Source organism: Ictalurus punctatus, chromosome 25, assembly GCF_001660625.3.
Source record: "Ictalurus punctatus breed USDA103 chromosome 25, Coco_2.0, whole genome shotgun sequence".
Classification (NCBI taxonomy): Eukaryota; Metazoa; Chordata; class Actinopteri; order Siluriformes; family Ictaluridae; genus Ictalurus; species Ictalurus punctatus.
Window position 1 is genome coordinate 14859044 of NC_030440.2, and position 17824 is coordinate 14876867.

At 38.2% G+C, this 17824-nt stretch overlaps 1 protein-coding gene across 1 annotated transcript in view; it reads right to left on the minus strand.

Annotated features, from left to right (window-relative positions):
• Positions 1-17824, minus strand: part of pkib (protein kinase (cAMP-dependent, catalytic) inhibitor beta) — a 30290-nt gene that overhangs the window by 1871 nt on the left and 10595 nt on the right. Inside the window, exon 2 of the mRNA XM_053675903.1 lies at positions 1444-1615. Within this exon, the coding sequence (XP_053531878.1) occupies positions 1444-1588 (145 nt within the window). The 5' untranslated portion in view covers positions 1589-1615. The remainder of the gene's footprint in view (positions 1-1443; positions 1616-17824) is intronic.

Here is a 17824-nt window from a genome sequence, read left to right on the forward strand (position 1 = left end):
ATCTTTGTTTCTGGTTTCACAGTTCTGTTTAGTCTGTTTGTTAATCGTCAGACCATGTACTTGTGTTGTTGTTGGGTTTTTTTTTTTTTACCACGTTTTTGCCTCATGATTTGGATTTGTTTGCATATCACACCCTCACCAGCTTTATTTTGTCTGCCTTGAAGTTAATAAGACAGACAAATAAGAAATAACAAGTCAAAAAATGAAAACATGAACTCCTCAGTTCCAAAGCCTTTCCCATGGTAGAACTTACTGACCATCACAAACTGCTTACGCTCCCTTGCATAGTGGAGTCTCCTTCCATAAACGTTATATCAATGTCTCCTAACAGAAACCTTCACCATGTACACTTTTCTTTCTAAATAACATGTTTATTAATCTTTTTATCATTAACCCTAGATTATCATTGAGTGTCTGGTGTATTAAAGATTACTATAGAAACAATACAGTATTAGACTGATCACATTCATATAAACCTGTGAGTTGTAGCTGCACTACTGTCAGAACTGCTGTTACAGACCCGTGATATAATTAATATTAAGCAACTCGTCCTTTTTTTTTTTTTTTTTCAAAGAGATTGAATTTGTTCTAACCTTCTTGATTTCTATTGGACCACAAGATGGAAGCTTGTGAATTCACAGGTCAAAGTTCACCTAGATAAAGTTGGCATGAAAGGAACCGCTACCAGAAAATTCTTTTTATTTTACACGGTTAAAGAAAAGTCATCCTGATGTTTTTGGTTATAGTTTCTATAGGAAGGAAGGAAGGAAGGAAGGAAGCTTGCAAAATTGAAAATGAAGGCTTCAAACTCAGATGGAGCTAATTGAGAGATCCTAGGCACTGCACTGTGTTTATTTCTGCGTTCACGCCATGTCGTGATTACGAGATTCCGACTTGTAAAAAGCATTCATGTCCTCGTAGAACATGTAATTACAGCTTGTAAACCAGGAAATTTCTGAGAGCTCCGACTTGTACCACCTAACCGCAGCAATTCATGCGGAAACACTCAAAAGCCATAACACTTACTTACACTACCTGATGCGCTTTCTGTTGTCTTCAATATTTAGCAATAGCATAAAAATGTGATATAATATCATGTCTATGTGTTTTGTATTTTGCAGTTGTCAACAGCATCGTCTCAAGGATTCATTTTGAATATAGAAATGCATAATTCCAAGTGCAAGGACGTGAACATCTCCAAGTAGAACATCCGGATTGTCATCTAGTAACTACGGTAAATCCAACATGGCGTGAACGCAGCCTATAATTTCAGCATTTACATATTGAATGTATGGTCTGGAAGCCTACATTGCAGACAGCCCTTTAATACGAGATAATAGAAAACTACACTGAAAATCAAAACCACATGGTGCAAATTGTATCTCTAATATCTTTATCTCTCTTACTTTCAGAAACACCAGTGAGACAACAGTGGTACAGTACCTCCAACAGCGAGATCAGCTAGTTTGTTTGGAAGGTCTGCTGCTTCGGGTCCTGTGTTGGAACCTAAAATATCTGGCACGGCGTTTCGTCGGCCAGTCCTTCCTGTGGCGGCGAAGTCGGTGACAACAGTTTCCACATCAGTCATCTCTGCTCTTGATTTTCACATTATCATCTGCAAGATATAAGGCAGTTTTTTATTGATTCTTTAACTGAATACTTTCCTATATATAGGACAATTAATCCTATATAGTACATAGGCAGTAATACACAGTACATAGAAAGACATTTCCTACTGTAAATAGTCAGCGGTGCCAACATCTATGGTTTATCTGTATTTATTTTTTGACTCTTTGCTATGATAGCGATGTGGTAGACATCTGAAATCTTCAGATTTCTCAGCTAAACCAGGAATAAGCGGAATAAAAGCTGAATAAAATTCACCTGGCAGAAAAGCCAATTCACTAATTCAGTCTTGCGAGCCAATTGAAAACAAGTGGGTGTGGTCTCTTTGGTGGGTAAAAATGGAGTTAAAAAAAGTAGCAGTCACACTGGACTTTTGCCTCACTGTTTTCTTAATGCTGCTTGGCGCACATCTGGGGGAAAAAATCGCATTTCCATCGTTATGATGGGGAAAAAGCAAAGAACCTTTACACAAAAGAGACCTTCACAAGTCAGGTAATGAATGTAAAAATATATAAGCAGCTAGAAATACAATCTTTAACACAATTAGGGCCATAACAAAAACTTCTAAATGTCTGAAAGAGTTGGAAATTTGTGAGGGATTGGGCTCATAAGCACACTCTTACCCCATACGGTGAGGAAGATAATGAAAGAAGGTTAAAATAATAATAATAATAATAATAATAATAATAATAATAATAATAATAATAATAATTATCCCAGGGATCAATTTTTTAATTGCACAATTTAGTTTATTCTTATAAAAGAAGAAAGAGGTCATTCCTGAGAGAATCTCACGAAACAAGGACATTAGCACTGCCATTGGTTTAATTAGCATCATGGTGTGGTCAGATGGGACCAAAAACTGTTCAGTCATGCGTTATCCGCATGATGTCCATCGACACAAATCTAAAAGAAATTAAAATAAATAAATAAATAAAGAGTTTAAAATGTTCTTCATAGATGAGTGGACCAGAATCTAAAGCTTTGTTAGACATTACAGGAAGAGACTCAGTGCTGTTTTTCATTCCAGGTCAGGAATCGCAAAATATTAAGTGTAAACCTGCAAATAATTAAGAAACCAGTGTTTAATGCATGTACTGTATGAAAAATAAAGCATTTTGCAATCTATGTTTACTTTGCATACCGCTTTTAACAGTAGATGTTGTCACAAAACAGATGTAGATTTAGATCCCTATTGAGCAAGCCAGAAGCGACAGTGGTGAGGAAAAAAAAAAACCCTGAGATGACATGAAGAAACCTTAAAGGGATAGTCCACCCAAAAATGAAAATTCTGTGATGAATTACTCCCCCTCATGTCGTTTGAAACCCATAAGACTTTCTTTCATCTTCGGAACACAAATGAAGACATTTTAATGAAACCTGGGAGATTTCTGTCCCTGCATTTACAGTCCAGTAACCAAAACTTTCAAGCTCCAAAAAGTTCCTAAAGGCATCGTAAAAGTAATCCATGTGACTCCAGTGGTTTAATCCCAATTTTGTGACGTATTACGAATGCTTTGTGTGCGCAAAAAAAAGTAAAATGAAGTCTTTATTCACTAAATGTCTTCACTTCCGCATAGATCTCTGAGAGAACCACGACGCGTGTGTGTTGTGGACAAAAAAAATGAAAGTCCCCCATGTCGAAATCTGCAGATCTTTGTTACAAAGACTAGTTAATGTACAGCGTCCCTCTTCCGCTGCTGTAAACAGTGCAGCGCTTCTGGGTCCTGTTGCATCGTGAGAACGTCCACGTACTTCGATTACGTTTACGATGCCTATATGAATTTTTTGGAGCTTGGAAGTTACTGGACTGTAAATGAAGGGACACAAATCTTCTGGGTTTCATTAAAATGTCTTCATTTGTGTTCTGAAGATGAACGAAATGAGGGTGAGTAATGACAGAATTTTCCTTTTTGGGTGAACTATCCCTTTAAGAGGAACCAGACTCAAAATGGAACCCATCCTCTTCTAGCTGACACCGGATACTAAATCAATAGAAATAATTATCCAAGTGATATTTTCCAGAGAATATTTTTCGTGGACTGGGGTCTAGAGACAATTCATTCTTCCATCTTCACTAATCGCTTTATCCTAGTCACAGTCACTCCTGGGAACCCCTGACTTAAGGAGTAAATACCTCCTGGATGGGGCAGAAGTCTGTTACAGAGCACCACGGACATGTATATTCACACACTGCATGTTTTAGTGAACATGTGAAACAGCACAACCGATAACCTGAGCTCAGGATCAAACCAAGGACCTTGGATCTCTGAGGCAGCAACACTACCCACTGTGCCACCATGCTGAAGACCAGACTTTCCTTTTTTAACTGGACAGCCAATTACAAGTGCAGGATAGATGATGACTGTGAACTGTGTTCCCTACAAAGAGCTAGTGTCAGATGAAGGGGACACATTTTGCGTGAAGATGATTTTGCTAGATACACAGACAGATAGCCAGACTCATAGATACATTTTCACTTTGCTGGATATATCGTAGTGCTTTAGTGTGGGAAACCTGATGTGGCAAAAGTTCCACAGTCTTCCAAATTTCCCACAGGCATTTTTCTAACCAAATCAGTGTAGATTGACATTCATTTGTTTGGCAGACAGTTTATTCAAAGTGAGGCAGGATTCACTCCCACTGGCTAGCTGTTAAACATAGTTAAGCATTCTGCTCTGTTTCCTCATCAAGCCTGCTCAAGGCACACCTCGGGCCAAGAAGTCTAATTATATTGCTAAGTGCACACCTGTTTCCCTCCATCCATCCATTTCTTCTCATCTGGATACAAGACAAGTAATCTACAGAACCCAGTGCCAGTCACTAGGGCACTATTATATAAAATATTATGCTAGCTGTCTTTGGTACTGCAAATCATCGCATACTTGATTCTGACACTGAAAGCTAAGCACTCATCTGTTTTCACCATGTCGGTATGATTATTCAATTCAATGAAATTTCTTTGTATAGTACTTTTAACAAAAGACATTGTCACAACGTAGCTTTACAGAAATCTGGATGATGTAGACATGGATCCTCAATAAACAAGCCAGAGGCAACTGTATCAAGGGTACACTCCAGGAACCAGAACCAAAAGGGAACCCATCTTCACTCTGGATGACATCGGATAGTAGGAGTAGAAACACTTACTCTTCCACAAAGGTATAACTGTATTTCTGTATCATTTAACCTAGGGAGGTTCAGTTTTATCACACTGCATTACTCACTACCTGAATTTCCCAGGAGTCAGTTACTGGTCCACTCTTGTTCACTGTTCAAGAAATGACTGAGTGATCAACCACAATTCTTTCTTACAATACGCTGATGTCACACAAACTTTTTTCATCCATATGTCTGTCAAATCATAAAAGACAAGACAAAATAAATAACTCTTCCTGGGTAATGACAAGACGAGACAAGACGAGACAAGACAAAACTGATCTGGTTGAAATGAACGCAAAATCAAAGAAACCCTGCAATATTCACAGGAGCTTGCAATTTTTCAAAATTGCTGCAGATTTTCCACACATTTGGGCCAAGACACGGTATGTGTTTTGGAAAAAGCCACAGAAAGGTCACGCGTTTTCGGCCGCAACAATCACAAAGTAACTCCGCAAAATCCTGTACGGACCGATTACTGCAACTCTCTATTTGTCTTCCTAAAGCCCAGATTAACACAGTGTGGTGCCCTAGGATGACCACACTTGAAGTGCCCCCCCCCCACTCCGCCTCCCACAAAATACAAACAAAATACAAAAAACAAAATACACACAATTTTTTTTTTGTTAGATATAGGTGTGCAACAATTATTGGCACCCCTATGAATTCATATGAGAAAAATTCTGTCACATTCTGTGGATATAAACACGGTTTATGCACAAAACTATGCATACACTGGTTCATAACTGAGACCCCAGGTAAGGAAAGCTTATTCAGTCAGTTTCAGATTGGATAACTGATTTGGCCAGTCAGGAATATTCCACTCTCTGTCCATGAAAACTGTGTTGCAGTTTTGAGTTCTGCAGCAACATGTATCATCATGTACTATTAAGATGTGGTTTGATCTAAGAAATTGAAATACTTCTGGACCCTTCAGAATCCATTTGTACTTACTTATGGGTCAAACATTAGTATGGTATTATGTTCTCTGCTGAGGTATTGCTAAGCTCACCTAATGTTTTGCCGCCTGCATTGGCTGTCTCTCTGACAGGTTTGGTTACTTCATTTATGTTTAAACTGATCATGCAGCAAACAAACACAGTACGTTAGAAACGATCATTTTAGAATTACATTCGTTTCTCTAAAATGTTCCATCAAGGTTAACCCAAGCTTGACATATTGCTTTAATCTCAATCATACTGTAGTTTGGTTTTAAATTTAGCGTGCTAAATTTAATACAGAGCCAATACGACAAAACAGCTTGAGGCCCGGCGGTGTAATCAGGAAATTCACCACAGTCTCAACATGAAGTTTATTCCACTGAAGTCATGAACTGTCCACCAATGGAGATACATAAAAAAAGTACAATATGTACAAAATATATTTATTATAAAGGGGCCATGCACCAAAGGTATAAATAACTCTTGAACACCAAATAACTCTTGAATCCCTTTGCCTAAAGTTGTGGTTCTGCTTCCCTGAGATTGCTTAGGCAACAATTGTAGTGCGTCTTTGAATGTGTGGCTTGGCCCTGAAAAAGCTGCTTGTAGCTTTAATAATAATAATAATAATAATAATAATAATAATAATAATAATGATGATGATGATGATGATGATGGTGATGATCATTATTATTATTGTTATTATCATTGTTGTTGTTGTTGTTATTATTATTACTCATTAGTATTATAGGCTGTACCAGACTGTATCTCGGGGACAGGTGCTGTATTGAAAAAACGATATTATAATAATAGTAGTAGTAATTGTGGCCGCTATAGTAGTAGTTGTAGCAGTAGGAGTAGCGGTGGTAGTAGTAGTAGTTGTAGCAGTAGGAGTAGCGGTGGCAGTAGTAGTAGTAGTTGTAGTAGTAGTTGTAGTAGTAGCAGTAGTAGTAGTAGTGGTAAGAGTAATAACAATAGTGGTGGTAGTAGTAGTAGTAGTAGTAAGACTAGTAGCAGTAGTTGTAATAATGATAATAGTAGTCGTATTAGTAGTGGCAGTACTAATAGTTGTAGTACTTAGTATGAGTAAGAAATAATAGTAGTAGTTGTAATAGTAGTTGTGGCAGCTGTAGTAGTAGTAATAGTAGTCGTAAGAATAATAACAATAGTGGTGGTAGTAGTAGTACTAGTATTAATACTAGTAGCAGTAGTCGTAATAATGATAACACTAGTCATATTAGTAGTGGTAGTAGCAGCAGTACTAATAGTTGTACTAGTTAGTAACAGTAAGAAATAGCAGTAGTAGTAGTAGTAGTAGTAGTAGTAGTAGTTTTTGTTGTTGTTGTGGCAGAAGTAGTACCAGTAGATATAGTAGTAGTTGTTGTGTCAATAGTAGTAGCAATAGAAATGGTAGTAGTAGTAGTAGTAGTAGTAGTAGTAGAAATAAGAGTAGTAGTATTAGTAGCATCAGCAGCAGTAGTAATAGTAGTAATAGTAGTAATAGTGGTAATGATTATAAGGGGGAATAAGATGCCTGGATACTGAGCTCATGTGTGTTATTATTCTTAACTTTAGAGAACCTGGAACTGAAACTGGTCTTCCATACTGTCATGAAAGCCCTGGGGTATCTGAACAGTTTAGCCATCAATCTGAGATGGGTACGTCCAAGGCAACAGTGGAAAACAAAAAATATTCCCATGTAACCGTTTTTCTGCTGTAATACAGTAATCTCCATTAAAAGGCCAAAGGACCATAATAAATATACTACATACACACGCAGTATCTCTCTGCCTCCAGCAGTTCTGGTGTGTGCGTGGCATTAGTATTAAAATCTGTATTAGCTTTTGTGGGAGTGAAACCTTGTTAATCATTCAACAGATGGTTCTTCATCCCCAGCATATAATCACCTCCTGGAAGGAGAAAAATCTGGAATTTAATCAAGGCCCATCAGTTAAGCAGAGCTATACTGGGAGAGCCAGAGCTATTTCGGGAAGATCTCCGCTAAATGCATGAGTTGATGGTACTAGCATTACAGCACTCAGGTTTATCAAAGTCTATTGGTATGTCACTAAGCTCTGAAACACGATCATGTAACAAAGCTCCAGAACCTAATCAATCTTGACATATCTCAACTGATGCTAGCGGCTTGTGCTCCTCTGCAGTAAAGAAGAGGTTGTTAAAGGCTTAGCATAGGCTTTACTGGGAGCTATGCACTCTTTATTGCTTTTCAGGGACACTCATCTTGCCTGCCTCATCCTCATTCATTACCTGCAGGTCCAGCAATTTCTCTCTCTCTCTCTCTCTCTCTCTCTCTCTCTCTCTCTCTCTCTGTGTGTAACCAGAGGACAAAAAAACAGCACTGAACTCATGTTTTGTCAGGCATTTAATACATTTACTAACCACAGTAAAACCCCGGACACCTGAATGTTGAAAAAGCTGATTTTGGTGTATAAACTGAATTTATCCCACAGTACTGTTGAAGAACCTGCAAACCTTTACGCAGGACCGTAGGAGCTCTGAATAAGTAGACAAAATGTGGATAGATTATTGATAAAGTGTGACTTGAATATCTATCATTATTATTTAGACTGACAGATCAAAAGAGTCACTGCACTTAACACAGATTTAGAAAACAATATGTATGCTAATGTTCCTAGTGAAGCACCACTTTAAGACCACGAGTGCGCACTGAATGTCTATTAAAAGGATGTTTTGCTGCCGTTATTTTATTATCATCTTTGGAGGGGGGGGGGGGGGGGGGGGGGGTGATAAATATGGATGGATGATGCCTTATGGAAACAAAGCAGCAAAAAGGAACATTCATCATTAAGATGAAAATTAGGCCCTTGTGCTTTTTGAGCCTTTGTGGAGATTGGGAAGGATAAAAGAAGGAGTGCTCAGTGAATCATCTCTACTCTGAGGACCAAGTACAAGAAACTTGATCATCTCTTTCAGCCAATAGATAGCAAAAAAAAAATAATAAAAAAAATGATTAAATGAAAGGGTGGGGGCTCATCCCTTCATTTCAAATCTAATCTTTGCATTACTGCTTTGCTGCTCTTAAAATCCTTAATGCTTTGCTGCCCTTAAAATTACAGAGGTCTTTAATAGCTCTCACAATGACATGAAAAAGCTGCTTATGAAAAAGTAGCCATCAAAATAGTACCTCTAGTGGTGTCTATTTTTTCTTTTCTTTTCATTTCATTTTGTTTCTAACCAAGTTCAAAAGGATGGGTTAAGCCATGATGCTGTGTAAATGTCAGCCTAACACTGAGAACAGAGCAGTTCAAATCACTGGTCCCATGTGTGCAGACCGTCAGGCACATAGATCAATGGAGAGAGTTTACATACATTGCAGACATTGCTTCTTGTCTGTTTGTAACAGGTTTTTGGTATGATTAATGTTGCTGAAAGTCATTAATAAAAGCAGTCTTTTGAAAGGTCTAGCAAGGTCTAGGTAATCTACAAAGATAATCTGCAAAGTATATCTGATCTATCCATATCTGATATTTATAAAGCTCGTCCAGTCCCTAATTCCTGAAGCAAAATCAGTCAAGAATGGCAAGAGATCTGCATTATTTTTTTAATTATATATATATATATATATATATATATATATATATATATATATATATATATATATATATATATATATATATATATGTGTGTGTGTGTGTGTGTGTGTGTGTGTGTGTGTGTGTGTGTGTGTGTGTGTATTTACATGGATTTAAAAAAAAACAAAAAAACAAACAAATCCTCCACTGATCATGCAAGTCACTGATCAAACTGCTGATCATGCAAGTCACAGGCCAATTAAACACATCTGAGGAACCACAACTGATCATCTACTATAAAGAACTTCTGTGCTCTTACCCCAACTTCCTAACAAGCTAAGATATGCAAAGAAAAGAATTTCACTGTATATGTTCTTCTTCTAGATCTTAAAACAAAAAATATAAACAATTTTTTTTTTCCAAATTTATAATTATGCCACATTACCATATGGGTTGTAATTAAAGATTGCAGCTCAGATTCACTGGAACAGAAGTGAGCTTGGCTATTGGTAATAAGCAGTTGGTTTACAGGATGAGGATAAAGAGGAAGATAATTGTAGCTCTTGCCATATTTCCGTGTACTATAACTTCAGTGTCCAGAGTTAATCCATCAGCAGTGCAATGCAAATCTGTGTCCATGTGTCTTCTATGCTGTAATTAACAGACAGAAATAGAGACCAGTGGTGCATTTACTGTATGCATCTGCCTGATGGGATGAGACAAATCTGTGAACCATGGGGTGTATTCAAGGATCTTAAGGCTATCTCCTAACTGCCCATTCAGAAGAAACTCTTAATTACAATATTAAGACTTCTCATTTTTTCTGTATTTCACAAAACATATCAGCACCAAAACCATATACCTAGAGGTACTCCATAAGTGGTCCATACCTAGGGATAGTCCATAGAAGAAGAAGAAGAAGAAGATGAAGAAGAAGAAATCCTTTATTTGTCACATATACATTATAGTACAGTGAGATTTAAAGTTAAAGCATTCAAAAGTTTGGGACCTGGTGCACCATTTGCAGATAAATATAAGGGCTGATAGCCAATCATAGTGCAATCTTGTGAGCAGAATACATATAGACACTCTTTGAACTGTAGGTGGGGCATTTAATGCTGAGACTAAGAGGTCCATCCATCCATTTTCTGTACCACTTATCCTGAGGGAGCCTGGAGCCTATCCCAGGAGACTCAGGGCACCATTGACGGGGTGCCAACCTATCACAGGGCATAATCACTTTTTTTTAGAAGCTGTCACCCCAGGCCAGATTTGTGGAGAACTTATAAATGTTGTTATGCATGCATCCTTGCCTTTGACAAGTCTTTGAAAAGCCATTTAGACTACTGCTTCTTTAAAGTTGCCATCAGCCTTTTGTCAATCGTTCTGATCAGATTACTTCTTCCTTGGTTTTTAGGGATGGCCTAATCTAGACCATGGATGGTTGATATAGCAAATTTCCAAAATTTGAACAATAATGCTGTTTATATTTTATGGTATATACATTTATAGGTATATGCAGAACAAAAAGTAGGGTTTCTGAGTAATGTGACGTTTTTCGTAATTGCCATTAATTCATTTATAACCTCAGTTTCCTCTTCGTCAAACAACACCCTCCATTGATGACTGAAGGTGGACAGTTGGGAACAGGGAATCCACCAGTAAATCAATATAAGCATAGCTAACACACACTTTTTTCAAAGATTCAACACTTTTGGTTGTGATGCATCCCTAGACCATAATCCCACCCCCATCATGACTCATAGTGGCCTGAGTGCATAAGCTCTTCTCCCAGTATCCTCCTCATATAGGCTCGACCATGAATTCTATTGAGAAAAAAATCCAGGCAAAAGGGTTTTCTGTCAAAATATTGTCTAGCCTCTTTGGTTGCTGCTTAAGCTTTGGTTTCCCTCTTGATTTGCGATCATCCTGTCTTCTCTCAATTTTCACAACACTGTTCTGTCTTGAAGTGGTCTTTCTTTTCAACCCTGGGAATCTTTTTCTTCTTAACTGACTCACTCTCTGTTTGCTTCCTCACACACGCCTCTGACTGGAAGCTGAATCTTCTGCAAGCAATTTCTCATTGTGAATATCCTTCCTGTGCCTACTCAACAATTTACAAAACAATTTTCTCAAGACTTTCAAGACTTATTCTTGGCTTTCAACCCATTTTGTCACTTCTGCTCAGCACCAAATCAAAGTTATCGCTGTTTGTTTATTAACAGCTGTACTTTCAGACCGCATTTTGTACTCTATAATGAGCACACCTTCACTCAATGATCATGACATCATCACAGACAAATCATTTTATGGCGATTTTAAGCATAGAGTGTATCCTTCCAATGTAACCTATAAAAAGGCCCTGGCAACCCCAATAATAATTACCTGACAACCAAACAGCACTCTTCAAACAAACATAAAGTGGTCTCAATTGTTTTTTCTCCTTTAAGGCTAGACTCATATTCCCAGATGACACAGATCCATTTTTTCTGCCTGACTGTGACACAGATCTGAATTTTTCAGGACTGTGTGGACACAAAAATCTAATCTGTACAAATTAAACCTGAACCACTTTCATATGTGGTCCTAAATCAGATACATATTCGATATGTGGGATATGCGGCAGGAATAAAACCGCCAGATCGGAATTCATATGGCTTTTTCTAACTCTCATGGACATACCGATGTGGCCGTCAGCATCCGACGTCAGAAGTGTGACAAAACAGCAACGGAATAACGACAGTGGTGATTTCAGTGGAGATTTACTTGATATTTGAGGAATTGATATAAGCAAAACTGGAAAACTGGAACCTTTTGAAACCGAGTAAAATTCAGAACAATTGCATAAGAAATCAGTAAGTACAGTATATGGAAGGTGTTTCAAGGGACCCGTGCATTCAAATTAAAAACAGATAAAGGTCACTTACAGTTATGAATGTGAACGGTCACGATACAGATCAGATCTGGCAAATAATCATAATTATGCATAGAAGCTTGTACATCTGTGGGCCATAGCAGTGAACAATCTGGGTCTCGGACCACCAGTACACCCATACTGGAGAACTTTAATGTGCAGGCTGGGGTGTAAGTGTTCAAAAGTACAGGGACATAAAAGAATACAGATTATGTGGTGATATAAGTTTAAGCATGAATTGTGTATCTGATAGAGAATTATGTAATGTAAGCCAAGAACTTTGTGTGACTGAGAGCCCAGCATTTAAAATTCCAGGGTGAAGTAACAATAACGCATTCTCCATATAATCAGGATCTCAAGTTCAAATACCAACAGTGCCATAGACAACTTTATCTCTGTATTGGTCACTGTTGCGGTGGTACAATTTTTCTTATTCAAGAGATGAAAATTCATGAAACTTGCCAAGCAGCGGTTGAGTGGATTGGACTATTCGTGTCTCAAGAGGTACAAAGTCATAGGGAAAGTGCTAGAGTGAGTATAGGAAGACTACATAACAAAGAGATTTAAGAGATTAGTGATACCAGTAAAGGAGAAGGCAGCAGTGCTAGCCAGGAGATGAAAGGGTCAATGGATTAAGTGTTTTAATAAAAGAGGAGTGTTTTCTTGCAAGGTGAGGATGGAGGGAAGCTGAGATTAAGCTCAACGTGGCGATTGGTAATACTAGCATGAGATCCAAAAATAGAAAACCCTACCTTGACATGCTCTACAAATGTTCAGTGTGTGTGTCTAGGTGTACAACTGAAGTGTTCAAATACAAAACTGAATTCACTGCCAAGCAGATATTCAGGTTAAGGGTCATTCCACCGAATACCATTTGCTTGTTGTAACTCGTCCAAATGAAACTTCACTTTTTAAAATCTTTTTTCAACACCGAATCTAATAACACACGTATTTAACTATTCAAAATGTATATTGGTCAATCTCAGGTAACTTTATTTATCTATTTATTTATTTATTTATTTAATTTTCATCTAAGCAGAAGATGGTTGTATTTTTCTCAGTCCTGTTACCAAAACTCATGTGCCATTTAAAAAGCATGTTTAAAAGCTTCTCAACGAATCCCTTTGTTTTCCGCTTAAGAGAGTGTTTACTTTAAAGAAAGGTTCGGTTACACGTTCAAATAATTGATATTTGTGACTAAAAAAAAATCACTATATATACACGCGAGTTGTATTTTTTCTAAATAAAAAAAATGCACAGCCAGCCATTTTCTTCCATTTAAAGGAGACCCAAAACTCAGGTTTATATTTCTTTTTTAATCATGTAATTTATTAAACAGTTGGATAGATGATGGACCACAAAAAAGTGGTTTAACTTAATTTTTTTTTTTTTTTTTTTTTTAAACCCAAAACATTTTAGTAACAGGAATGAACATTGGGTAATGGGAATGTGTGTCCGTATGTGCATGCGCATACATGTGAGCATGCATTTGTGTGTGTGCATGCGTGCGTGTTTTTGTGTGTTATTGTGTGTGTGGTAGAGAGAGAGGGAGAGAGAGAGAGAGGGAGGGAGAAAGAGGAGTGATGGAGAGGGTGGTGGTTGTGTCTTGCTCCTTCCCCTGCAGAATGCCATGGGTGGGTGTTTCTGGCTCCTCCATAGCATGGGTTCTCTCCATCTTCTTCTACATAAGGTAAGAAAGACAAAGACAAAAAGTTGAACATATTATGCACGTCCATGTCTACAAAACACTAAATGGTTAAGCTGGAAAACCTAAATCCAATAATGTTTTAGCTAGAATTGCATTAAATTCATGAAGAAAAAACAAACGTGCCTGACCTTTTTTTTTAAAAAAAAAAAGAAGCCTTCTCTTTATATAAATAACAGGACTGAAAGTAACAGGACTGAGTTTTTAGCACAGAAGTAGCAAATACATGAAATATAGTCACATGGCATACATGAAAATAGCACGAGGTCACTGAGCATATTCTCGTGATTTACCAAAAATGTGTGTTTTTAAAATAAACAAATAACATTGTAGAAATAATTTAGGTCAGAGGACTGTACGCTGAGATTAGCCTTCTCAGTCAAAGTCACAATATCACCAAATATACAGAGAAGAAAATGAGAGAACTTACTTTTGGTCTTCCCATGGCCTTCAGAAGATCCAGATGATACAACTCCCTGGTGAACATGTGACTTGTGAAATGTATAACAGGACTGAGTGAAAACACGGGACACAACTAACGAATACATTATGGATTTCTTATGAAAACAAATGTATTTAAAACAAAGATGACATATGGAATCACAACAACGCAAAAAAAAAAAAGATTTGTGAAGTATTTTAATCATTATATTTAAAAACGTGTAGTGTTAGAGTGTGGAGACATGTAAAGTGGTAAAGTGTAGTGATAAATAGTGAAGACAAATAGTAACAAATGCTATTTTTTCAGAGTTCTAAGTACATTATGGACACAGTGAATAGAAACCTATGTTACACATTCCTGCCTTGTGCCCAGTGGGTCCAGGATGGGCTCAGGATCTACTGCAACCCTGACCAGGATAAATGGCATTAGGATGAGTGAATGAATGAATGGAAGCAAAAATGTGTAATATTTTCTTTCAGTTTATTTTGCTGGCATTAAAACAGTTTCTGTACAGTGAATAATCTCACCTAAATACTGTACATTTGTCCTGGGAAATGTCGCTGTAATCATAAAGACTGACCTGTGCTCATACTGAAACGCATACTGAATCTACATCAATATTTCCGTAAAGTTGCTTTGTGATAATGTCTATTGTTTAAAATGCTGTACAAATAAAACGTAAATAAAATATTATGATCATTTCCTTTAATCAAGCTCTATACCCTGGCTACACACGGGACAGATCACATAAACTCCGTATACCTTGAGGCTAGGCATAGTGAAAATAACACCAACTAATGAAGTGCTTCAAAACTGAGTGAAATCTGTTGTGGCAAATACTTGTAGGTACATTGCCATCTTAAAAGAACTGACTAAAATAATCTGATAAACAGCACCACAACTCCTGTCGAATCCCCACTTTCACACAATACAGATGATTTAGAGATGCCAATCAGCCTACAACGCATGTCTTTAGACTGGGTGAGGAGACCAGAGAACCCAGAGGAAACCTCTGAAGCACAGGGAGAACATGCAAGCTCCGTGCACACAGGGTGGAGGCAGGATTCGAACCCCCAACCCCAGGGGTGCGAGGCAGACATGCCCCCCTGTTGAAAGAACTCAATGTTTTTGTCTATATGGTTTATGTACGCGATCAGAAAATTCACTGCATTGTTTAATTAAAATATTGGATTGAAATTTTTCACTCATTCATGCTTCAGTAATCGTCAGTAACTGCTTTATCCTGGTCAGGTTCATGGTAGATCTGGAGCCTATCCTGGGAACACTGGGGTCAAACTGGGAATACACTTTGCATGGGGCTGCCAGTCTATTACCAGTCTCTTCACACACTTAGTCACACCAAGAGGCAATTCACTAATTAATGTTTTTGTGAGGAGGGATGAAATCAGAGAACCACAAGGAGGAAAGCCATCAAGACACTCGGAGAAGATGCCATAACTCCATATAGACAGTAACCCAAGCTCTGGGTTAAAGCAAGTATTTCAGAGCACAAGCATACCCATCATGCCACCCATATTATCCCAAGGCCTATTCTTACATTACAGGTATGCTTTTTCTCTCTTCTTTTTCTGTAAATAATAGTTTTAATAGAATTTTCACTCCTTTTACTTTAGTGAACGGTGATAATTCAGTCAGTTATGGTTGGGGCTGTCAGTCAATCATGTATTTGCTCCAGACTCATTTTAACATTTTGCTTATATTTGTTTATTTACTCATGTTCTGCGTAGTGGGCAGAACTCAAAGGTATTTAGGCGAGCTTTTCCCTCTTTCCAAGTACACCAGTGCAAATAAATGTACATGAGTATTTGTGCTTGGCAAAGAGAACCAATCCGTTCAGCATTGTGATACTGGCTTAGGCTATCACCATTATTAGGTGATAAGTGATTCACTGCATCAGCACTTAAAAATAACTGGACACTGAGTACATGCACAGAGAGAGAGAAAAACACAAACATATTTACAGAGTGGAAAATTAAGCTGAACCACATGTTGGCCAGAAGAAAAATAAACCCTTTAATATATGACCATTTATTGTGGTTGCTAATAGCTTAGAAGCAATGGTACATAACCCATACTGTACATGCAGGTTACATAGGATTTGCTGTCGAGTGCTTTTGTGTACTATGCACTGAAAAAGTCAAATAAAATGACGTAATTCTGCCAAAGAACCATTGACAGTGGGTCCTCAGGATAGAAAGAGATATTTTGTAATCCGATCATATTTATTTGGTTTTACACAAGAGGAACGTATGGGGCTGAAAATATATGTCCATCCATCCATCCATCCATCTATTTTGCATACCACTTATCCTACAGAGAGTTGCAGGGGAGCCTGGAGCCTATCCCAGGGAACTCGGGGCACAAGGCAGGGGGACATCCTGGACAGGGTGCCAACCCATCGGAGGGCACAATCACACACACACATGTTATGGGCAATTTGGAAATGCCAATCAGCATACAACGCATGTCTTTGGACTGGGGGAGGAAACTGGAGTACCTGGAGGAAACCACCTTGCCCCCTGAAAACATACTTGTAAATCTTTTCCAGTCATTCCAGTCATCAGAAATGTAGAAAAGAAAGACATTAACCAAATCTTCACCAAGTATGTACAGAGATCACAAAAAAATATCACCTGAGCACTGAAAATATCGAGCTGGCAACCCGATTACTAGATGGTAAATGGTCTGCAATTATATAGCGCTTTTATTCAAAGCGCTTTACACTGTGTCTCATTCACCCATTCACTCACACACCAATAGTAGCAGAGCTGCCATGCAAGGTGCTAACTTGTCATCGGGAGCAACTCGGGGTTCAGTGTCTTGCCCAAGGACACGTCGAAATGTGGAGTCACGTGGGCTGGGAATCGAACCTGCCAACCCGCTCTACCAACATGAGACACAGCCGCCCACATATAATGACATAAATAGCTAGCTTAAAACAATTTGTGTATCACATCCAGCATTTATTTTCTCTTTTTGTCTGTCAGTCCAAATGTCCAGAACACAGCTCTGTCCTTTGACTCATGCGACCCACAATCCAAAATACACAAATACACAATTCTGAATTCAATCGCTCTCACGCTTTGATGGGACATCACTAGAGTTTGACTGGAAACTTACTAGACCATCTGAGTGGTCTGGTTCCAATTGTTTTGGTCTACCCCTGACTGTGATTGCTTTGTTCTCACCTACGGGTTAAATTCAAACAGAATAAGCATCTTTACTGTTCCTGCACTGTTGAACCTCAAAATTACCCCTAGCATGTCATGATAGCCACCAAGATGAATGAAGTATAATGCCTAGATTGCAAACATCACTAGGGGCTCAAAGCACCAGCTACTGACCACCAAAAGCGATCCACCACGACTGCAAGACCAGACCAGACAAACTACATGAAATCATCCAACTCAAGATGCTAACATCGTTCATCAAGATCAACACTAGCTGGCAAGGACAAGGGCC